Source organism: Leucoraja erinacea, chromosome 4 (genome assembly GCF_028641065.1).
Source record: "Leucoraja erinacea ecotype New England chromosome 4, Leri_hhj_1, whole genome shotgun sequence".
NCBI classification, from domain to species: Eukaryota; Metazoa; Chordata; class Chondrichthyes; order Rajiformes; family Rajidae; genus Leucoraja; species Leucoraja erinaceus.
This window is the reverse complement of record NC_073380.1, coordinates 38,358,796-38,383,592: the sequence shown is the minus strand read 5'-3', so window position 1 is coordinate 38,383,592 and position 24,797 is coordinate 38,358,796. Positions and strand designations below refer to the sequence as shown.

Below are 24,797 nucleotides of genomic sequence, written 5' to 3'. Positions count from 1 at the left end.
CTTGATAATCATCCAACGCCATCCCACGATCATCTTTCTGAGCCAACCATCAAAATAGTGATTGATCTGTCAACCCCACACTAATATCTCCTTCAATGGACCCAATGCCATCCCTGACCACCACCTCCCCAACCAAAGACCTTGTCTGATTACCGACTGCCATCTGACATAACAATCGTTACTATCTCACCAGCAATATGCAGATTGATAGATTTCTAATATTAAGAGAATCTAAACCATTTGGCACAGGAAGAGATAGTTATCACCAGACAAAATGAAGAAAGAATTCATGGATATGTCTAAAGCCCCGTTAGGAAGTGCAAAGTCCACACTGATTCCTGAGCATTTCTCGTCAATTCAATTCAAGCTAAAGAGAATTCAGGATGATATTGAGAATCCTGAGGCCATCCCGGTAGGGGGAGCACACAGAAAGCCAATCTAGCAGCCGAAACATCACACCCTCTCACAAAAAACCCATCCTCCCACTGCCCCACCAGGTGCCACCTGCCCCTTCTATCGGTGTCTGAGGTTCCAATATTGGTCTCATCAACTACCTCAGAAACCACAAAACTGGAGTGGAGACAATTATCCTTGATTCCTGAGGAACAGAAGGAAAACAAGAAGGGAAACAGAACTAGAAAGAGAGAATCGAAGAAAATAACATTGAGGTAGAAGATCAGTAGTCTTCTTGATGAATGGAGGATCAGGCTTTTAGGGCCCGATGGGCTGATTTGTACTAATTCTTATGGTTCTATGTAAGATGGGACATTTTAACAAAGAAATGCTTAAAAAATTGAATATTATATACTATAAGTACACTTTAATTTGAGGTATTGGATACATTTTTGATGACGATATTAAAGTTGACCATGGAATATAGAAAGATAATGAGGTGAAAAGTGAGATTGTGCTGTTACAAATTAGCACAATTAAAAATTAGATGAAGTCTCACCAGAATTATAGTTTTTATCATTGGTGACTGTTTTGTGTTTAACACCAGGTGGCACTCACTACTTGTCAGAACAATACACAGATAGACTGGTTTTCAGTGTAGTATTGCAAGAAAATGGTGGCTAAGCAGATGGCTGTAAACTTTGACATTCTGTCATACATGCTGGATGACAACGTGGAGCCTGTGCCAGGTTCCAGACCTATGCATTGGGTGCTTGAATGCCCAAATAACAATGTATTAGAAAGGAATGTGTTACCACACTAAATTTGAATGTAATCAAGCAGAGTATACTGAAAACCTTTACAGTAAAAATCATAATAGTAGTGCAAATATATATTGCCTTGTAGTGTAACTTAATAAGGAGACAAATAAACATAACTGAAAATATATAAATGAGAATTAATAGGATTGGGATTGCTTTCTTGTCAAAAAATAAGCAATTATATTCACAGTATATAATGGGGCTGTGGACCAAGTGCTAAATGGAATTGGATTCGATGGATACAAGATAGTAAGCACAGACAGGTTGGACCAAATAGCCTGTTTCATGCTGTGTGAGTTTGTGACTCTAAATAGAAATGAACACAATGAAAATTAACACAAAAACTGCACAGAAACAACTGGAAACACTCAGCAGGTTAGTCAGTATGTTTGGAAAGAGAAAACGAGGCAATACTTCAGGTCAAAGACTTCATCAAAAGAAATATAACACACCAATGGTTACACAAAAAAGCTGGAGAAACTCAGCGGGTGCAGCAGCATCTATGGAGCGAAGGAAATAGGCAACGTTTCGGGCCGAAACCCTTCTTCAGACTGACCGGGGGCGGGGGTGGGTGGGGACAAGAAAGGGAAAAGGAGGAGTAGCCCGAAGGCTGGGGAATGGGAGGAGACAGCAGGGGGGCTGAGGAAGGGGAGGAGACAGCAAGGACTAACAAAATTGGGAGAATTCGATGTTCATGCCCCCGGGGTGCAGACTCCCCAAACGGAATATGAGGTGCTGTTCCTCCAATTTCCGGTGCTGCTCGCTGTGGCCATGGAGGAGAGCCAGGACAGAGAGGTTGGAGACGGAGTGGGAGGGGGAGTTGAAGTGCTGAGCCACCGGGAGGTCAGCTTGGTTATTGCGGACCGAGCGGAGGTGTTCGGCGAAACGATCGCCCAACCTCCGCTTGGTCTCACCGATATAGATCTGCTGACATCTAGAGCAGCGGACGCAATAGATGAGGTTGGAAGAGATGCAGGTAAACCTCTGTCGCACCTGAAGAACGATTGCTTGGGTTGGAAGAGATGCAGGTAAACCTCTGTCGCACAAGCTCCATAGATGCTGCTGCATCCGCTGAGTTTCTCCAGCTTTTTTGTGTAACCTTCGATTCTCCAGCATCTGCAGTTCCCTCTTAAACACTGTATAACACACCAACGTTTTCTCCTTCCAATGAATAAGCAGTGCTAGCCTTCTATTACACTTGTGTTTAATTAGAAGACAACATGTTTTAGGTCAAGACACCTCTCTAGAGATGCTGCCTGCCATGCTGAGTTATGGGTCTGTCCCAGTTAGGTGACTGCAGGAGACTATGCAGTCGCCTTCATGGTCGTGAGGATTCCCGCATTCTGGGAACTAGTCGCGGCCTCATTATGGTTGCCGTAAAATTTTCGACGTGTTTTTCGACAAATGAAGCAGTCCTGGAGAGTTGCGAGAATTCTCATGCCATAGGTGGGTTGCCAGGAGGTCCTAATGGGTTGCAAGGAGGTCGAAGGTTCTCGCTGGTTCTTGTAGGTTCTTGTAGGCTGTAGCCGGTGCTGACCAGTGAATTTCATTGGCTCATTGGGGAAAAAAAACTTTAGCAGTAGTTTTCAGAACTGAGGATAACCGACCGGTAATTTGAGGAAGGACATTCTTGCTATTGAGGGAATGCAGCGTAGGTTTACAAGGTTAATTCCCAGGATGGCGGGACTCTCATATGCCGAGGGAATGGAGCGGCTGGGCTTGTATACGCTGGAGTTTAGAAGGATGAGAGGTTATCTTATTGAAATATATAAAATTATTCAGGGTTTGGACATCCTAGAGGCAGGAAACATGTTCCCAATGTCAGGGGAGTCCAGAACCAGGGGCCACAGTTTAAGAATAAGGGGTAAGCCACTTAGTACGGAGTCGAGAAACACTTTTTCTCACTGAGAGTTGTAAGTCTGTGGAATTCCCTGCCTCAGAGGGCGGTGGAGGTTGGTTCTCTGGATACTTTCAAGAGAGAGCTAAATAGGGCTCTTAAAGATAACGGAGTCAGGGGATATGGGGAGAAGGCATGAATGGTGTACTGATTGAGGATGATCAGCCATGATCACATGGAATAGTGGTGCTGGCTCGAAGGGCTGAATGGCCTACTCCTGCACCTATTGTCTATTGTAATGTTAAATGCCCGCCGAGCTTCACAGCCAAATATCTCTGGCTTCTTAAAAGTTGTCTCCACTCCTTCTCCCTCCTTCTCCCCTTTGGCTTCATATTTCAGATTTACAAACAAATTTAAAACGAGTCAAGTCAAGTCAAGAGAGTTTATTGTCATGTGTCCCAGATAGGACAATGAAATTCTTGCTTACTGCAGCACAACACAGTACTGTAAGCATAAATACAGAACAGTTCAGTGTGTCTATATAGCATAGACCATATATATATACACATAAATAAACAGATAAAGTGTAATAGGCTGTTATAGTTCAGAGTTTGTTTGATAGCGAGTTTAATAGCCTGATGGCTGTGGGGAAGAAGCTGTTCCTGAACCTAGATGTACCAGATTTCAGGCTCCTGTACCTTCTACCTGATGGCAGCAGAGAGATGAGTGTGTGGCCAGTATGGTGTGGGTCCTTGATGATGTTGGCAGCCTTTTTGTGGCAGTGACTGCGATAGATCTCTTCGATGGTGGGGAGGTCAGAGCTGGTGATGGACTGGGCAGTGGTCACAACTTTCTGCATTCTTTTCCGCTGCTGGACGCTCAAGTTGCCCAACCAAGCCACGATGCAACCGGTCAGCCTGTTCTCTAGAGGTTCGAGAGAGTCCTCTTTGACATACCGACTCTCTGTAATCCTCTCAAGAAGTAGAGGCACTGATGTGCTTTCTTTATAATTGCATCAGTGTGCTGGGACAAGGAAAGATCTTCGGAAATATGCATGCCCAGGAATTTGAAGTTCTTGACCCTTTCCATCATTTGATATAAACGGGATTGTGGGTCCCTATCCTACCCCTTCCAAAGTCCACAATCAGTTCCTTGGTTTTGCTGGTGTTGAGAGCCAGGTTATTGTGCTGGCACCATTTGGTCAATCGGTCGATCTCACTTCTATATTCTGACTCGTCCCCATCAGTGATTCATCCCACAACAGTGGTGTCATAGGCGAACTTGATGATGGAGACTATGTCCGGCTACGCAGTCGTGAGTGTAGAGTGAGTACAGTAGGGGGCTGAGCACGCAGCCTTGAGGTGCTCCTGTGCTGATTGTTATCGAGGCTGACACATTTCCACCAATACGGACAGGCTGTGGTCTGTGGATGAGGAAGTCAAGGGTCCAATTGCAGAGGGATACGCGGAGACCCAGATCTGAGAGCTTGGTTACCAGCTTGGAGGGGATGATGGTATTAAACGCCGACCTGTAGTAAATGATTAACAGCCTGACATATGACTTTTTGTTGTCCAAGTGGTCCAGAGCGGAGTGGAGGGCCAGTGAGATCACATCCACCACTGATCTGTTGTGGCGGTAATCGAACTGCAGTGGGTCCAGGTTTTTGTTGAGGTATGAGTTGATTTGCTCCATGATCAACCTCTCAAAGCACTTCATCACCACAGACGTTAGTGCCACTGGTCGATAGTCATTGAGGCATGTGACCTTGCTTTTCTTGGGCACTGGTATTATTGATGCCCTTTTGAAGCACGTGGGAACCTCAGGCCTCAGAAGTGAGAGGTTGAAAATGTCCGTAAAAACCTCAGCCAGTTGGTCCGCACAGGTTTTTAGAACACGACCAGGTATACCATCAAGTCCAGGTGCTTTCCGATGGTTCACCCCTCTGAAGGATCTGCTGACATCAGCCTCTGTGACTGTGACTGAAACCATCACGGCGAATGGGGGCTTGGGAAGGCACATCAGTGTTCTCCCTATCAAAGAGTGCGTAAAACGCATTGAGCTCATCATGGGGTGATGCTTCGCTGACAATTGAGCTGCCTCCTGATTTTGCCTTGTAGGAGGTGATGGCATTCAAGCCCTGCCACATTTGCCGAACATCCCTCTCATCCTACAGCTTGGAGCAGGTCCCTTTTGGCCTTTTTGATGGCCTTACCAAGGTCATATCTGGACTTCTTGGAGACCTCTGTATCTCCAGACCTGAATGCCCGGGATCTGGACTTCAGAAGAGTGCGGATCTCATGGTTCATCCAAGGCTTCTGGTTAGGAAACACTTGGAAGGTTTTCGTTGGGATGCAGACCTCCACACATTTCTTTATGAAGTCTGTAACGACTGTGGCGTATTAATTGCTTAGTCTGGGGAGCTAGGGGTGAGCCATGTTTCTGTGAAACAGAACACAGAGATTCCCTCAGCTTCCTTTGGTGAAGCAGCCTTGCCCTTAACTCCTCCACTTTATTTTCAAGGGACTGTACATTGGCCAGTAGGATGGTAGCGCGAGGTGGTCGAAGTCCCCTGCGCTTCAGTCTGACCTGAAGTTCTGCCCGTTGGCCATGTTTCCGGACACAATGGAAGCCTCTCCATTGTGTCGAGGTACTGTACTTACTGTACCTGCTTGTTTCTGCAAACCTGCACTGGAATGGGGATTCCTATGCAGACAGCAGAACCAGTTCCGTTGTGATCGGGGATTCCCTCACTGTCAAGTCAAACTGTAATGAAAGAACTAATGCTAAATTAAAATCACAAGCGCACAATAGTAGGAAAAGAGCATATACCGTACAGGTGAAATGGACTTAAAAGGGGATGAGTGCGGTGTATGTAATAGAAAAGGTATTACCTGCCTCCAAGTTAAAGGGGGAGGAGTATTAGGTATGGGATAATTAGGAAGTAATTGGTGTCTTGTGATGGCTTGGGCAAGTACGCATGAGCAGGGGGAGACTGGAGGTGGCGTCCTACAGTAAAGAAGCTTGTATGATTCCTCCCGTGTCCGAGCCTTTATTCAAGACTGTTCAAAGCATCCGAATACACAACAATTGGCGACGAGGATAAAAGAACGAAGATAAGAACAAGGCCAGCAAGAAGAATCAAAAACAAAAGTTAAAAATAGAAGTAGTATTTGGAAACAAGTGGAACAGCACCAAGCCAAATGGTTTTGAATTGGCGCCAAAAAGAAAAAAGGTAGGAACGGGAAGCAATAGCTCAGGGAAGAGCTAGGAAAACAAGCAGGGGCAGTACGGGTCACCAAGCACAGTGTCAGCTACCTGGAATGTATCCAGGGCTGTGCAGCCCACAGCCAAGCCCAAGCAGCAGCCACAGACGTCGGGTGGGGGCCTAGTACCGTGAAGGCCACGGACAGGTCCAGAGAAGCCACCGACAAGAGAACCATGTAGCCCACGGCCAGCCCCAGTAGCAGCCACAGACGTCAGGTGAGGGCCTAGTACCATGTAGGCCACGGACAGGTCCAGAGAGCCACCGACAGAGGCTGAGTCTTCAGCCCAACCGGGAACAGTTAACCCGGTGGGGGGAGAAAACAGAGAAAGCCCAGTCGGGATCAGAGTCAGCCCGACCGTGAACAGAAAAGCGGACAGGCCCACGAGAGAAGTTGACTTGCGGCTAAAATCTAAGAGACTGTCCTAAAAACTGCCGCAATCGCCAGCAAAGGCATGCAGGACTGATTATCTACAGCACCCGATTAGCAGCCGGTTTTTCACCTGCTAAAAGACTAAACTGTTAAATACCTTAAGACCTACAACATCCAAATGCCTTCAAAGTAATGGCTGAAGCAATAAATCAAGTGGAACTGTAAATTAATTGCTGAATCTGCCAAAATAAAAATGGGGGAAAAAAAATGGAAAAGAAGTGTTTGGTCATTGAGTGAAATCCAGTTCATCATTTCGGGGTGGATGAATCAGATCCCTTTCAAGCGGGGAATCTGCACAAAAATATTAGAAGACTTGACACTCACAGTCGGCATCTCCAGCTCCGTTGCTCTTGGGAGATCCTGCCCGTCGGCTCTGGAGGTCTTCCCGGTGCTTCCAGGTACAATACCTGTGATCCTCAGTCGGGTTGGGTGTTCTCCAGCGATCGAGGGATCACTTACAGTCGGGGGCTCGTGCAGCTGTGGAAGATCGCGATATCGCTAGTGCCTTCAAGTGCACTGGCAGCTTGTCCGTTACAGTGCCTATTTCTGCCGTTTCTCTGATCTAGGCGAGTTGAGTGAAGCTATAAATAATTATTTTCTGTTGAGCTGCTGGCAAAATGTCACCGCAGGCAGGCGCCATCTTTCCAGGAAGAAAAGTGACAACATCCCCCTAAAAGTAACATTTGTTTGTAGATCAGATTATGAATAGGATCCTCCTAAAAAAACATATTTGTTTTATTACAGATGCGTGATACTGTTCAAATTTAATATTTTAATTTCACACCAGAATTATAATCAATATAAAATCTCTACACAATCAAATCATAGCTTTATCTAGAGATCTATTAATCCCTACTATTCTGATCTAAAGTGTACAAACCAGTAATTTTCTCTGTTTTCACCTTTCACTGTTTTCTCTTTTGACTTTAAGAATGCATTCGAGGATGGTGCAGTGCTTCTGCTGAATACTAGTCTTTACCAGAGTCTTTGTATCACTACCAAAGGAGCCTGCCTCGGAACAGGAAAACAATTTAAAATATCTTATTTGTTGTTGCACAAAGTCAGCCCAACGGTTTACATGTTTGAGAGTGTACAGAAACCATTCAAATTCATACAAATGAAAAATGGTAAATGTGATGGACAGGTAAGCATTTATTTTTTCCATATATTTCAAGGATGCATAAGTTAAACACATTTCTAAAGTTTTTATGGTTTGTTGGTAAAAAAGTTAAAAAGTAAGAAAGTTAGTTCTATGTATTATTATTATTAATAACAAGGGTTGTTCTGACCATCCATAGCTCTTTCACTCTGAAAGTCATTATCAGCTCACCAACTACATCCACCAGTAGAGAGAAGTTGCTTGCAGCGTGGAGCCTGGGAATGCAAAGTATAGGAAGGGTTACAATTCTGAATTGCACAACACTGCATCACAATAAAATGGAGGTACAAGGAACTCCAGATGCTAGAATCTTGAACAAAACACAAAGTGCTGGGGTAACTCAGTGGGTCAGGCAGTATATGTGGAGGGAATGGACAGGCGATGTTTCAGGTTGGGACCCTTCTTCAATCCGATTGGGTTAGCTGTAACAATGTTTTGAAGGATTTATCGTTGGTCCCCTTATCGAGGCACATTTCTCCTGTCTGTTGGCGGCATTTTGTAGTCAGGCTGAACCTCACAAATCTATTACAAGGCCAAAACATCTGTTTTCACCATTTTCCACCAACAGAACCAAGATCAACACTGAAGGAACTCTCTGATTTCCTTGAACTTTCTGAGGCATTCCCTTCTGATGCATTTTATGGCGAGAATTATTTCAGTTAAAATAACCTGCAGAATTAGCGACTGAGTATTGATGTATCAAGCATAAAGTGTGCATCAAAAGATCCAACATATTTTGTAGATTGTACACAACTTTCTATGTGCTCATCAAAGGAACTCATCAAAGGAACCATGCTTTAAATGATTCAGAACTACATGGCATAGGGATTTCAGTGACAATGTGCACAGGCTCGGCACTGGAATGCAATGGGCACTAACTCAGTACTCCCAGCATGCTTATACCAAGGACATGTTGACAAAACTGTTAGATTTTTGGGTACTTCATTCATTGCACTGAGTTACTTTCTGCCCCATTTAATAATGACCTTTGTCCAAAATTTGCATTTGTTAATTTCCTAGCAGCAGAGCACATGCTATATAGTCAAACTGACAGTAATACCTACAAATGAATCATGCAAATTGAAACAGTTGTTAGTAATTCAAAGTGGGGAAAAGCAAATTGGTAGTTAATTGAGAAAACATAGATTTGTTTTGACAATCAGCCAAAAGAAATCACGTTACCAATTTTCCATCACTAATTTAATGTTATTAGCTATTTTTTTTTAAATGTACAATGAATTCATTGCCTTTTTTATTCACTTGAATATTCATAATATATCTGTATACAGTAAATGTTTGTAAGCAAATAGAATTGCCATTTTATTTGATATATATTTAAATTTGGCAAGCAAATTGTCCATAAAATATATTTTTAACTGAATTAGGCTGCTTCCATTGTTACCTGAACGGCAGCAGACATAAAGATTAATCAAATAAATAGTCTGACTGTCCTCCTTCTGAAAACAGGGTGTGGGAAAAATTAAAAGTGATTCCTAATCTAGGAGGAGGAGCCATCTTGAGGAACGGCTGCTAGCTAGCAGCCGTCCGTTTTAATTCGTTTTAATTCGTTTTTTTAAGGTTTTTAGTGAGTCCTGTTTAGTGATGTCTGGAGATATGGACCGATCCGAGCTAACAGGACCGATCCGAGTTTTTTGTTTTTGGACTGAATTCTGTTTTTAATTTGTGTTTCTATGCTGTCTTTATTATTTATTTTCTGATTATATGTTTATATTCCTGTTAACCTATATAAGGTGTCCTTGAGATGTCTGAAAGGCGCCCAATAAATAAAATTTATTATTATTATTATTATTATTATTATTATTGTTAAAACTGCAATATTTGTGTAATGCCAGCAAATTATAGACTCGTAGGGGCCCTGAAGTTAATTGATATGTTTTTCTGCAAAGGGCATAGGAGATGAGTTCTGTCAATTTCGGGTCCAAAGAAATTTAGAAAATGCAACTATAAGCCTCGAGTCTGTGATGAGCCCAGGAATGTATCTTGGTCTTCTCCCAGATGGCAACACAAGACCATTTGAATCTTCTGAAGGAATCCATACCATGTTCTACCCCCAGGCAATTAACAGTAAGTAATTTGTCAATGTACATGTGAATAGAAATTGCAAATTAATATATATTTTTTAATAGATTTCTGCCTTTTTAATTGGGAAATCCTCTGAATAAAGAGTTAGTCATGTCGGCCTCCTGCTGTATGTTTCGGATTGAGATTAATTTTTGGTGCCCACTTGGCTTGTTCATTATATGCTTGGTAGAAGGGAAAAGAAAAGATTTAAGTTGCAATCTCTCTGAAACAGTTACTTATATCTTAGAAACCAAAGTTACAAAAGGAAAGAAGAAGAGGTTAAGAAATGTCAGCAATATGTATATTGTACTGTGAAAGCAGAGGGGAGCACGTTACAAAACAGTTACGTCGAGAAATGTATTTTAAAGTAAAACTCATCATTCAACACTCCAGGGATTGATGGACCAACAGATTTTATTTATTTGCGTTACTTCAATGAACGTTTATTTCATTCTTATTTCATGTGTACACTGTACTACAACAGATTTTCCAGTGAACCCAGTGAATTAAAGGAAGCTAATGAAAGGAAATTGAGCCCCAGTGAGTTTAAGGGGAGCACAGGAAACAATATAGTCAGTTTCAGATTTTTAGTAAAAGATTGTGAAGTTGAAACATTAAAATCAATCCCAAGAGATTTTATAAATACATAAGAGGGAAAAGGGTAACTAGATATAGAGTGGGATCCTTCAAAAATCAAAGCAGTCAGCTCTGTGTGGAGCCACAGGAGATGGGCAAAGTCCTCAATTAATGTTTCTCCTCTGTATTTACTGAGGAAAAGACAGGAGGACTGGGGCAGTCAATGGAAATGTCTTGAGAACAGTGAGTGTTACGGTCAAAGAGGTGCTGAAAGTACAGGTGCACAACCTTTTATCCGGTGTTCCGGAAACCGAAAAACTCCGAAAACCGGCCATTTTTTCCAGATGTCGTCTGCGCACCAAAGCTCGCGTTTGGCGCCAAACTTGACCCGAAACGACCCACGATCAACCCAGGTCTGTACTGCTGTAGCGGCTGCCTCCTCCCCGGAGACCGGGAGACGCTTAAACATCTGTAAATCATTGCTTAAATGTTAGTCAGTTAGTTTGGAGGGCTTTTATGTGAAGGGGGGGTGAAGGGGTAAACTTTAATTCTTAGTCCCCTACCTGGTCGTAGAGGCGGGGAGCGGTCAATGCCTTACCGGGTTGCCGTGCAGTAAGCTCCGCAGCGCTGTGGCCGGTGGGGCTGCGGGCGGCACTGGTTGTAGCTCCGACCCCGGCAACTCTACCCCTGGCTGCGAGGCACTCCAAATCCAGCGCGGCCCGCGGCCGGACGCCCCAGCTCCGCGAATGTCGGGAGTCGGCGGCGTCGCAGCGCTGGGATACCAGCGGGGAGCGGGCAATGCCTTACCGGGTCGCCGTGCGGCAAGCTCCGGAGCGCTGTGGCCGCCGACTCCCAACGTTCGCGGAGCGTCGCTGGATTTGGAGCCGCGCAGCCAGGGGTAGAGTTGCCGGGGTCGGAGCTCCAACCGGCGCCGCCCGCGGCCGGACGGAGCCCCCAGCTCCGCGAGGTTGGGAGTCGCCGACCAGGTAGGGGACTAAGAATTAAAGTTTCCCCCTTCACCCCTACTCCACCACCACCACCACCACCACCACCACATAAAATCCCTCCAAACTAACTGACTAACATTTATGCAATGATTCTCCCGGTCTCCGGGGAGGAGGCAGCTGCTCCAGACTTTTCAAGCCGCCCGCGCTACCTACCTAATCTACGCTAAAAATCTTCCATTCGGAAATCCGAAAATGTCCGAAATCCGACAAGTGGCTGGTCCCAAGGCTTTCGGATAAAAGGTTGTGCACCTGTACTATTATGTATGAAGGTAGACAAATCTCCAGGGCCTGATTAGATATATCTAATGACATTGTGGGAAACCAGAGGGGAAATTTGCGGGAGCCCTGGTTGAAATTTACAAGTCGTCTTTAAATGATATGATATGCCATTTATTGTCACTATACATGTACAGTGAAACTGAAAGCTGCTCGTACTCAGTGCATACATACAATTTTACACAAAAAACAAGAAACAGAGAAAACAAAACAGAAGGGAAATGGGGGGGGGGGGGGGGGGAGGGTTTCTACGGCGCTACATACATATATACATATATACAGATGCCCTGGTTGAAATTTACAAGTCGTCTTTAAATCCAGGAGAAGCAAATGTTGTGCCTCTATTCAAGGTGGGTTGCAGGGAAAATATTTTTACTGCTAGAGTAGTCGAACTGACATAATAAGATGAGACAAATTCAGACTGAAGAAGGGTCTCAACCCGAAACGTCACTCATTCTTTCTTTCCAGAGATGTTGTTTGCCCGCTGTGTTACTCCAACTTTCTCTGTCTATCTTTGGCTTAAACCAGCATCTGCAGTTCCTTCCTGACACAATAACCTCTCCTTTGACTGACCCTCTGCAAGTAATCGATATCCTTTCTCATTGCAGGATTTTTTGCTGATGTTTAAATTCACATTCACGTTCCAGTGCATGTTTCACACAATGTGGTTGAAGTTACATTAACACATTTGACAGAACTGTGCATGGAGCAACCATTGTTGCTTCTACTGAGTGATCTATTTGATTCAGGCATGCACTCATAATACACAAGAGGAAGTCTTAACAACGACGAGATTTGTATGAGGCATATTATAATTTACCTTTTGCTGCTTCTAATCAATTGAAAACAGCATTTCAGATTGGTAGTGCTCATAAAAATATTTACTATTTGATCAGATTTCTTGAATCAAATTTCTTTCTACATGTATACCTCACATGTGCCAGAATTGAATTGAATTGCATAGAATAAATTTTATTAGCCAAATATGTATACATACAAGGAATTTGCCTTGGTGCTCTGCTCGATAAACAGTAGACAATTAAAAATCAAACATCTTATCATATCATAAAACTGTTAAATCTCTGATCTTGGATGTGATGTGTGTGTGTGTGTGTATATTTGTGTGTTTTTCTGTGATTCACATCTCCTCGAAAACACGACGCGCTAACGGTGAAATTGTTACATATTCCGATAGAGATTTACCTCATGATCTCAAAAATCACCTAATCTGAAAATTTGATTCCTTATTTCCCGATTTTTTAACTTAAAATTGTTCACAAATCTGAGATTATTTAAAGCTAACGAGGTGATGACGTCACAATGACTCTGCTCCTCGCGGTCAGCTGCGCAGAGTTTTCAACGCGCGCAGCCTGCTGGGCACTGCTTTCCCCCCTGACCCGCAGTCATTTTGTCTCCTCCCGCCCGGAGTCGACTCGCACTCAGCTGAGGGCTTCCGAGGTCTCGCGAGATGCCGAGGCTCGCCACCCGCTCGCAGTCGGTCCTGTCGGCGCCCCCCACTTGCCAAGTTCAAGTCTGCCCTCTCACTCTCTTCCCCCTCCGCTCCCCCTCCCCCTCCTCTCTCCTCTCTCCCTCTCCCCCTCCTCACCCCCGTCCACTCCCCCGTCCTTTCCCTACTTCCCCTCCTCTCCCCCTTCCCCTCCCCCTCTCCACCCCCTTCCCCCTCCCCTTCTCTCCCTCCCCTCTCTCCCCCCCTCTCTCTCCCCCCTCTCGCCCCCCCCCCCTCCCCCCCTCTCCCTCTCCCCCCCCCCCCTCCCCCCCCCCCCCCCCCCCCCCCCCCCCTCCCCCCCCCCCCCCCCCCCCCCCCCCCTCTCTCCCCCCCCCCCCTCTCTCTCTCCCCCTCTCTCTCTCTCCCCCCCCCCCCCTCTCTCTCTCCCTCCCCCCCCCCCCTCCCTCCCCGTCTCCCCCCCCCCCCTCTCTCTCTCTCCCTCTCTCCCCCCTCTCTCTCTCCCCCCCCCTCTCTCCCCCCCCTCTCTCTCCCCTCTCCCCCCCCCTCTCCTCATCCCCCCCCTCTCTCCCCCCCCCCCTCTCTCCCCCCCCTCTCTCCCCCCTCTCCCTCCCTCTCTCTCCCCCCTCCTCTCCCCCCCTCTCCTCCTCCCCCCCTCTCTGTCCCCCCCCCCTCTCCCCTCTCTCTGTCCCCTCTCTCTGTGTCTCCCCCCCTTCTTCTCTCCCCTCCCCCGTCCCCTCCCTCCCCTCTCTGTGTCCCCTCTCTGTGTCCCCCCCCGTGTCCCCCCCCTGTGTCCCTCTCTGTCTTTACAGACTGGAGTCAGGCTCTAAGTGGGTGTGAAGTGGTAAATTGGGCAGGAGTAGGTGGGGAAAGGTCCAGTCTTTGTAGACTGGAGTCGGGCTGTAAGTAGGTGTGAAGTAGTGATTTAGGAGGGGTGGATAGTGGAGCGAGGGAGTTGGGGGCGGGGAAGTGAATGAGGCACAGGGTAATGGGGTTAAGTTTCTGTCCATCAAACCTGCAGTAGAATTTGTTCAGGTCGTAGGTCAGCTGATGATTGTCCAAGGAGCGGGGTTTTCTTCGTGAAGAGGTACGAAGGTAAGCTAGCCAAGAATATGAAGGATAGTAAAAGCTTCAGTAGGTAGACAAAAGTGCTGGATAAACTCAGCGGGTGCAGCAGCATTATGGAGCAAAGGAAATAGGCAACGTTTCAGGCTGAAACCCTTCTTCAGACTGATGTAGTGTTGGGTAGACTGATGGGACTGAAGGCTGATAAACCCCCAGGGCTGATGGCTTGCATCTCAGGGTACTTAAGGACGTGGCTCTAGAAATCGTGAACATAATGGTGATCATTTTCCAATGTGCTATAGATTCAGGATCAGTTCCTGTGGATTGGAGGGTAGCTAATGTTATCCCACTTTTAAAAAAAGGTGGGATAGAGAAAGCAGGTTATTATAGACCAGTTAGCCTGACATCAGTGGTGGGGAAGATGCTGGAGTCAATCATAAAAGATGAAATAGCAGCACATTTGGATAGCAATAACAGGATCGATCCGAGTCAGCATGGATTTACGAAGGGGAAATCATGCTTGACTAATCTTCTGGAATATTTTGAGGATGTAACAAGGAAAATGGACAAGGTAGAGCCAATGGATGTAGTGTGCCTGGACTTTCAGAAATCATTTGATAATGTCCCACATAGGAGATTAGTCGACAAAATTAGACCACATGGTATTGGGGGTAGAGTGCTGACATGGATAGAATTTTTTTTGGCAGACAGGAAACAACGAGTTGAGATTACAAGATACATTTATTTGTCACATGTGCCAGATGGCACAGTGAAATGAGATAACCATACAGCCATACATTAAAAATAAAGAACACAAAACACGATAGAATTCAACATAAAAACATCCCCACACAGCAGAATCAAAGTTTCCCACTGAGGGAAGGCACCAAAGCCAGTCTCTTCCTCCAATGCTCCCCAATGTTCACCCATGGTCAGGGCCCCCCTGAGCTCTTCGCAGTCGCCACTACGGGCAGCCCGATGTTCAGGCTCGCACCGCCGGTGTGTTGGAAGTCTGATGTCGGGGCTGGGGGATGTCCTCAGCGGCCTGGACAACAGAGTCGGCCACCTCCTACCGAAGTCCGCGGCTCCTAAAGTCCGCAGACCGCGCTGGGCGGAGATTCAACGCTGGCGGCCCTCTGCAAGGAGCCCCAGGACTCCGCGATGACGATCAGCGCCGCCACGCGTTGGAAAATCTCCCAAACCGCAGCTCCACGATGTTGGAGCAGCGGCCCAACGCTCCGGAGCTCCAAACGGCGATCCCGGTAGGCATCGCCCGCTCCGTGGTGAATCCAGCGCTGCGCCGCCGCTGTTGCAGCTCTGGTCCGGTTCCCGGTCCGTGGCAGGAAAGGCCGCTCCAATCCAGCTGGTAGGCCGCGAGGTGGGGGGCGAGGACGCGACTCGGAGAAATAGTCGCGTCCCCGCCAGGAAGCGACTGGTAAACAGTTTCCCCCTTGCCCTGCCCCCCTCCCCCACATAGAAAAGTTTCCCCCCAAAACAGACATTAAACTAACTGAAAATTTAAAAAAAGATTGAAAAGACGAACAGGCTGTAGGCAGAGGCTGCCACCAATGCAGCGCCCCTACTGGATTGGGCGGCCCCCTTCAAGGACAGGTCCCTTTCTGAATGGCAGGCAGTGACTAGTGGGGTACCGCAAGGATCGGTGCTGGGACCGCAGCTATTACAATATACATTAATGGTTTAGATGAAGGGATTCAAAGCAACATCATCAAATTTGCAGATGACACAATGCTGGGTAGCAGTGTGAGCTGTGAGGAGGATGCTATGAGAATGCAGGGTGACTTGGACAGGTTGGGTGAGTAGGCAGATGCATGGCAGATGCAGTTTAATGTGGATAAATGTGAGGTTATCCACTTTGGTAGCAAAAACAGGAAGGCAGATTATTATCTAAATGGGGTCAAGTTGAGAAAAGGGGAAGTACAACGGAATCTGGGGGTCCTTGTTCATCAGTCAATGAAAGTAAGCATGCAGGTACAGCAGGCAGTGAAGAAAGCGAACGGCATGTTGGTCTTCATAACAAGGGGAGTTGAGTATAGGAACAACGAGGTCCTTCTGCAGTCGTACAGGGCCCTAGTTAGACAACACCTGGAGAATTGTGTGCAGTTTTGGTCCGCTAATTTGAGGAAGGACATTCTTGCTATTGAGGGAGTACAGCGTAGGTTCACTAGGTTAATTCCCGGGATGGCGGGACTGTCATATGCTGAGAGAATGGAGCGGCTGGGCTAGTATACTCTGGAGTTTAAAAGGATGAGAGGGGATCTTATTAAAACATTTAAGATTATTAAGGGTTTGGACACGTTAGAGGTAGTTTCAGAATAAGGGGTAAGCCATTTAGAACGGAAATGAGGAAACACTTTTTCAAACAGAGAGTTGTGAGTCTGTGGAATTCTCTGCCTCACAGGGCGGTGGGGGACAGTTCTCTGAATACTTTGAAGAGAGAGCTAGATAGGGATCTTAAAGATAGCGGAGTCAGGGGATATGGGGAGAAGGCAGCAACGGGGTACTGATTGGGGATGATCAGCCATCCTCACATTGAATGACGGAGCTGGCTTGAAGGGCCAAATGGCCTACTCCTGCACCCATTGTCTAATGTCTATCGTAGCCGGTGACTTCTTGCAAGCCCTTCCACCAAGTCATCGTCGAACATCGATCATCCGTTCACACCAATTAAATGTAATCCCACTTTCTCATCCACTCATTTCACATTAGGGACAATTCACAGAGACCAATTAACCAACAAATCCATATGTCTTTGGGATGTGGGAGAAAACCGGAGCACTTGGAGGAAACCACACAGTCAAGGGGAGATTCTGACATCCCCACTCAGACAGTACCTGAGGTCAGGATTGAACCCGGATCTCTGACACTGTGAGGCAGCAGCTCTACCAGCTACACCACCGTGCCACCATTGTGTTCATGAATGAGTCAGGGGAAGCAAGGCACCACTGAAACAATGCAAGACATAATCATCAACCATAAGACAATGTGCCACTATATTGTCTCCAGCCTCCTTGCCTTTCTGGATATAAATATCATAGAATATTCAAACCATTAAAAAAAATGGAAAAGGCTAATGAGCTCCCAAATAATCCCACCATCCAGTACATTACCCGTTGCCATGGAGATTACTGCTCTTCAAGTACACATTCTAATATTATTTAAATATAATTAAAGTTACTATCTCTACATTCTTTCAGGTAATGAGTTCCACCTCTTAGTAAAATAAATTTCTCATCTCCCCTCTGGTTTCTACCAATTACTTTAAATCTATGCCTCCTCTGCTTTGGGAGGAGCTTTACCCTGTGGCAAGGGAAATAGACTCTTCTTATTAACTTTGTCTCACCCACCTTTATAATTTTGTACACCTCAATTAAGTCCCCCTTTACTCTTCCTTGTACCAAAGTAAGTAATCATAACTAATCAAATCTTTCCTCAGAGCGACAATTGTTCAGTTCTGGCAGCGGTTTAGTAAGAACCATTGTAAGATTAACACAGCAGATAGTGTGTCAGACCGAACTCAATCTAGCCCATTGACAGTTATTTAGTGACTAATCTTGAATTTCATTACTCAAGCAGTGGCAAAGGAGAAGCAAATAAAAAGCAAAAGTTTGGGTGTCCTTTTGGAAATTAAACAAGAGAAGTCAAAGAAAAAGACATATATTCATAGTAAGTGTAACATAATGATGCAATTGCTCAGTAAATTTAAATGGTACTGCATAAAATGTCAGTTGTGTGAAACTCAATATCAGACAGACCTCATGCCAACTTGGAGTTGGTGAGATTTGAGTGTAAAATCATTATTCCAATAGAAATCTTGAACTTAGCCTGGTTCCCAAACAAACCAGCACTTGGCTTTGGTGAGCAGAGGTGAATGGGCTCAGCCAGATTCGGTTGTAAAGTTGTAACTCAGTATCAAATTACTTTTTCTGGCTCCACAAGCATTTAATTTAGAAAACTATTGTGGCATTTTCTTGGGCGGCTTCAATTGATCTCCTTGCAGTTTTATGGCTAGAGAGACTGAACTCTACATTTGTGTATTTCCTGTCTTTCTCTTTAGCAGTTATTGGAATCAGGAATTACTTACTTCCACTCTGGACTTCTTGGTTCTGAAGTCTATGAGGCTAACATGGGAACTCATGCACATTCTTCCACAAATGGGGAATGGACCAATTGCATAGATAGGTCAAGGGGATGGATGGCTTCTGAGATGATGCACTCCTCCTGCCACCTCTGCTCCTTTGGCCTCTATACATTTCTAATGCATATCCTTAAGCTTCTCAATATTATTCCAAATGTCCCTTCTCCACTAGGAGGATTCATGGGATGGAGACTTCCATTGAGCTTTTGCCTCCCAAAGGACGTCCACATTCTCAAAGATTCAACAATCCACAAACAAACCATAAAGTGTCCTGTGAGCTTGTAACACTTTAAGCTGAGGTGGGATTTTGATCAAGTCTCACTCCAGAAACTTTTGATTTTTGATTGATAGCAATTGATTGGAGATATACAGGGTTTTTTTTGGCTCTCATTTAAAACTAATTAATTGGTTGGTTAGGGGCGCTGCCCTGCCAGCAGCGTGTTCGTCATTTTGACTTTTTTATTTTTTTTTTGTTTGTCCAAGTGTTTGTTTTAGTGTCTCCTGGTCTGCAGGGGGGTGGGGAGGGGGAGGGGGGGGGTGGGGGTAGGAGGAAAGGGGAAAAAGTTTTTCGGACACTTCCTCGGCAGAGAGGTGACTTTTTCCATGGTGCTTCTCCACCTCCCCTCTCCATAGCCTAACAGCTTGGATTGGAGTGGCCTTTCCCGGAGCTTCAGCAGCGGGCGCAACGTGGACTTTTCCATCGCGGAACAGGGGCAAACCCTTGCTGGGGGTTGCCGGAAAGGAGGACTCTGATCGCTGGCCTGGTGACTTTGACATCATGGGGCTGTGGTCTTCAGAGCTTCTAGCCGCGGGCGTGACGTGGACTTACCATCTGGAATTTGGGATCCCTTGCCGGGGATCGCCAGAGAAGAGCTCCAACCACCGGCCTGCAGCCTATAACATCCTGAAACTGCGGTCTCCAGTAAGAAAGTGGCCGATTCGGGCACTCCAAGCCGCGGAGTGTGTTCGACTCTCCCAACATCGGAGTGTCAATCAACCCGACGAGAGGGCCTGTACATCCAGCCATCCATAGCGGCATCTACGGAGGGTTTATGGCCCCGACTACGGATGAAAAAAGGAGGAGAACTGACTGAACTTTGTTGCCTTCCACCACAGTGAAGAATGCTGTGGTGGATGTTTGTGTTAAATTCTACTGTGTATTGTGTTCTTTTTTTCCAACTGTATCGCTACATGGCAAATTCATTTCACTGTACCTTAGTTGGTGCATGTGACAAATAAATTTGACTTTGACTGGCTCTATGGTTATGTGTGCACCTATAGGGTGAGCATCTAAACTCACAATCAATGTCTCTAGCCTCAACATCCCAAGTTCCCGTAAAAACTCCCATGGGGTCTTTGGAGAAACTCACTATCTGTTTCACAGACGTTTTGTCCAAAGGAAGGGACTTTGGTTCTTGAAACCCAAATCTTAACAGCAGTTGGGGTGTGAGGATGTACTGCAATAGTATGAATGCCATCCTTTAATATATTAAAGAAAAAAGTCCAAGCCTAATACCAGAGAGTACAGTAATATCAAGAGCAGAGACTTCTCTATTATCTGACCAAAGGGCCATAGATATTCAGGACTTGATGTACAAGTTCGTACATAAATAGACAAAAAATAATAATCGAATTAATGAGTCTTCACAGTGTAAAGGGCATATGAATCATTATTGGAGTGGAGATCTGGAATAATGCACTAATAACTGGATCATAACTAATTAACATGAAATCATTACTAATGCAGTGAGAAATAAAATCCTTTGCAAAGTTCAAATTTGACAGCTAATTCAGAACACAAACTGGGAAACTCAAATAAACGTAATCTATCATTGGTAAATATCACATTAAACAGAAAATATTGAAAACGCTCAACATGATTTATGTGAAACAATGCAAAATTCAAGGTTTCTTTCACTATTTGAAGACAAAATTAAAAAAAGTTGAACCATGGCCACTTCGCTCATGCTAACATCTTGGGGCAAGGTTGCCCATGTTCCCAGGTTTGGCATCAGAATGCAATTTAATGGAATTGGTGAGGCGTGATATCAAATGTAAATTTTGTTTGGCTTGAAAATTTGCTCTTGTCCCAAAACTAAGCCAGAATATCTGAAAGACCAGCATGATGAAATTTATAGCTGCAGTACAATGCATATTTGTAGGATCAATCCTTCCAACCACAGAAATATAAACCATAATGAAGTTTTGTAATCATTAGTTTGGTGATTTAAGCTGTTGCTGATGGATCACTGGTTTAGTAAATTTAAAAGAAAACGAGAGAATATATCTGAGGTTTTCATTGTGCAAACCCTACCCATTGGTATTTGAATGTTGCATTGAGGTCTTAAACTAACTAGTGTAAAATCCCAAATTAGGCATAAAAATCAACCATTTTAATGGTTTGGTTGATTATCTGTTTACTGTGCTATTTTATTGGGCATACAGTATTACTCTCAGATTAAAATAGGGTCCTGTAATTTGATTTAGATATAATCCTAGGCCATATGTAAACATATAAAAAAACATGTAGCTATCTGGTGTACGACTTCAAGCATTATAGAAATTAAGAATAGTAATTAGCAACTCCGACTAAACTCAAAAAAGGTAGAAGAATAGTGGTTATGGTTTTTTGTTTTTTTTTTGGTTATGGTTAATGGTTTGGAATCTCAGACATGAAATCTCCTTGTTTCTTTCCTGGTGGAAGCAAACACAAATGTGCACGCTTGTCAGCCATGGGAAAGTGGTCTGAATGGATCTGCATTAAAACTGATCTGGAATTGAAAAATCTATTTCCATACAATTTTGTCAGACCTGCGAAGACATACATAAATATCTTAAATTGAGGCCCATTGCTAGTAATTTTACTTACACAAACTTTACTTTGTGTGATGCTTAACACATCTTGCTTGTATGACCTCTTCTTTGCAGGTTCCTTAAATGAGGGGGCTTGGGGATGCATTTGGCTGGTCAGTAAAGGGGTTGGAGTGAGGTTTGGCTGCTGAAGATTGGAATGAAATTGGGGTGGTGGGTGAGGTGGTGATTGATCATCAATCCAGCTCGTAGTCAATGGTTACTGAGTGGGCAGTGGTTTATCAGCACTCAGCGATTGGCTAGGGTATTGGGTATTCGAGACATTGGGATCTTTGAATAGAGTCATAGAGTGATACAGTGTGGAAACAGATCCTTCAGCCCAACTTGCCCACACAGGCCAACATGTCCCAGTTACACAAGTCCCACCTGCCTGCTTTTGGTCCATATCCCCCCCAAACTTGCCCTATCCATGCACCTGTCCGTTTCATAGACATTGGGATAGTCCCAGCCTCAACTACCTCCTCGGGCAGCTTGTTCCATACACCCACCATCCTTAGTGTGAAAAAGTTACCTCTCAGATTCCTATTAAATCTTTTCCCCTTCACCTTGAACCTATGTCCACTGGTCCTCGATTCCCCTGCTCTGGGCAAGAGACTCTGTGCATCTACCCAATCTACTCCTCTCATGATTTTATAGACCTCTATAAGATCACCCCTCATCTTCCTGTGCTCCAAGGAATAGAGACCTCACCGACTCAACCTATCTCTATAGCTCAGACTTTCTAGTTCTGGCAACATCCTCGTAAATCTTCTCTGAACCATTTCATGCTTGACAATATCTTTTCTATAACATGGTGCCCAAAAGTGAACACAATACTCTAAATGCGATCTCACCAATGTCTTATACAACTGCAACATGACTTCCCAACTTCTATACTCAATACTCTGAGCGACGTAGGCTAATGTGCCAAAAGCCTTTTTGATCACCTTAGAAAATGAAATAATTTTAATCATATCATCATATGAATGGGATTTTGCAAATACCAAAGTCAATACCAATTGCTCAGACCCTGCCTCACGTAAATGTTGCCATTAGACCTGAACTTTAGTGCTGGACATGCGTAATAACCATATAACATATAACCATATAACAATTACAGCACGGAAACAGGCCACCTCGGCCCTACTAGTCCATGCCAAAAACCTACTCTCACCTAGTCCCATCTACCTGAACTCAGACCATAATCCTCCACTCCTTTCCCGTCCATATGCCTATCCAATTTATTTTTAAATGATAAAATCGAACCTGCCTCCACCACTTCCACTGGAAGCTCATTTCACACAATTAAAATAAAGTTGATTTTATTCCAAAACCAAATAGTATTGGTGGAATCGGCACTGATGTATTTCAACTTTTTAAGAGGCTATTAAAAAACTACTTCGGAGATTTTGCCAATTCTATTTTAACACTAGAAAACGGTGCAGATAAACTTCAAGGACACTGCATGCAGTGATCATGCCTTTTTTCACACAGAGAGTGGTAAATCTCTAGAACTCTCTGCCACAAAGGGTAGTTGAGGCCAGTTCATTGGCTATATTTAAGAGGGAGTTAGATGTGGCCCTTGTGGCTAAGGGGATCAGGGGGTATGGAGAGAAGGCAGATACGGGATACTGAGTTGGATGATCAGCCATGATCATATTGAATGGCGGTGCAGGCTCGAAGGGCCGAATGGCCTACTCCTGCACCTAATTTCTATGTTTCTATGTTTCTAATAGTCCGCAGTTTTGTTATTTAGTAGCCAGGCACCATGTGTATCCCTTCCAAACAATGCAACTGCAAATATTCTTTGCCCTGACAATATTTCCCCCCATTACCGGTTTACATTGATGGTTATGTTGACTAATGAACGAGTACCTGGTTCTGAATTGGCCCGATGCTGAGCCTTTGGAACATACACACTTAAAATTTTAAATAAATATTTATAATCATAATGTTTTGGATTTGTATCCAAATTGCATGCATTTGGATTTCAAAATTTGGTGACCGCTAAAACCTAAGGTCATAAGGAATAGAGTAGAATTAGGCCATTCAGCCCATCAAGTCTACACCGCCATTCAATCATGGCTGATCTATCTCTCCCTCCTAACCCCATTCTCTTGCCTTCTCCCCATAAACTCTGACACCTGCACTAATCACAAATCTATCTATCTCTGCCTTAAAGATATCCACTGACTCGGCCTCCTCAGCCTCTGTGAACCAAAATGTAAATGATTCTTAAACCAGAGCTGTTTAATTTCTTGCTTATAGATACTTCATGTTGAGATTAGCCTCATGAGAATTGGCTGAAATTCTACAGTTGAAAAATGAAAAGACCTTTCTGTGTAGAAATGTCATGTTCCGAATCAAATTATATTTTAGTTGCAGTTAACTTCATGGTTATTTGGCCTTAGTGGCATTTTACAGCAAATACATAACACACAGATACTATAATTAATCCATCGGCATTTTATTGCATTTTCTGCTATTTTTATCGTGTAATTTCTCACCTTTAGATTTCATTGTTAAATATCTAATATTTTGCTTAAAACAATTCATACATAGTTCAAGTTTTTTTTTTTTTGCTTTGTGAACAATAAGAAAATATTTACGAACAATATGCTTTTAATGTTCCTTTTGATAGGAATTTCTCCTGACACATGGAAAGTGGTGACACAGGCAGGTGAGGCTGGCACTAAAGCCCAAGTTTCCATGTGGGTATGTGGCGACAAATCTACGGCAGGACCAATAATTCTTAAAGAAAGCAACAATACAAATCCTTTTATTTCAAATCAAACTGATGAGTTTCAGGTAACTTTAATACATCGCTCAAATAGTTTTTGTCTTTAGCAGTCAAAGTAGTATTGGCTCCTGGAAGTGTTGATGTAAATGATTATAAAATTGTTATCATAAAAAAATGCTGCTACGTATGAAATGCAATCCCGAGCGGTTTACCACTCAAACATTGTCAAGTTATTTCTTTCAATCTTCAGATCAATTTCAAAAATGTTGGCCGGGTCTTTAAAATCCGCATTGCACATGATGGTTCAAGCAACCAGTCGGACTTGAAGCTGAACAAGGTACTTTTCTAATTATTATATTAACAATAATATTTATAATAAGATGGAGTCTGCCAGTCAGCACAATATTTGCTGCAATTATCAATGTTCAGAGCCCAGGACAGATTGTTATAGCCTGGAACTTAGAGCTATTAACTCTCTTCACCACCATCCCACTAATGAAGTCAGTGGACCTCCCTCAACTTTCCAACTCCTGATGTCAACAATCAGTTCCTTCGTCTTGCTGATGCTGAGAGCAACATTGTTGTTGTGATTCAATCAGAATATTGATCACCCTCCCATACTCTGATACATCATCATCCATTGTTCATCCAACAACCGTGGTAACTTGCTGGCAA

General features: G+C 44.3%; 1 protein-coding gene across 1 annotated transcript in view; it reads left to right on the top strand.

Moving 5' to 3' along the window:
- LOC129696043 (lipoxygenase homology domain-containing protein 1-like) overlaps positions 1–24,797 on the top strand; it is a 185,140-nt gene that overhangs the window by 74,838 nt on the left and 85,505 nt on the right. Inside the window, exons 16-22 of the mRNA XM_055633450.1 lie at positions 7,678–7,890; positions 9,813–9,990; positions 10,381–10,527; positions 17,968–18,060; positions 21,461–21,498; positions 23,981–24,221; positions 24,353–24,459. Of these exons, the coding sequence (XP_055489425.1) occupies positions 7,678–7,890; positions 9,813–9,990; positions 10,381–10,527; positions 17,968–18,060; positions 21,461–21,498; positions 23,981–24,221; positions 24,353–24,459 (1,017 nt within the window). The remainder of the gene's footprint in view (positions 1–7,677; positions 7,891–9,812; positions 9,991–10,380; positions 10,528–17,967; positions 18,061–21,460; positions 21,499–23,980; positions 24,222–24,352; positions 24,460–24,797) is intronic.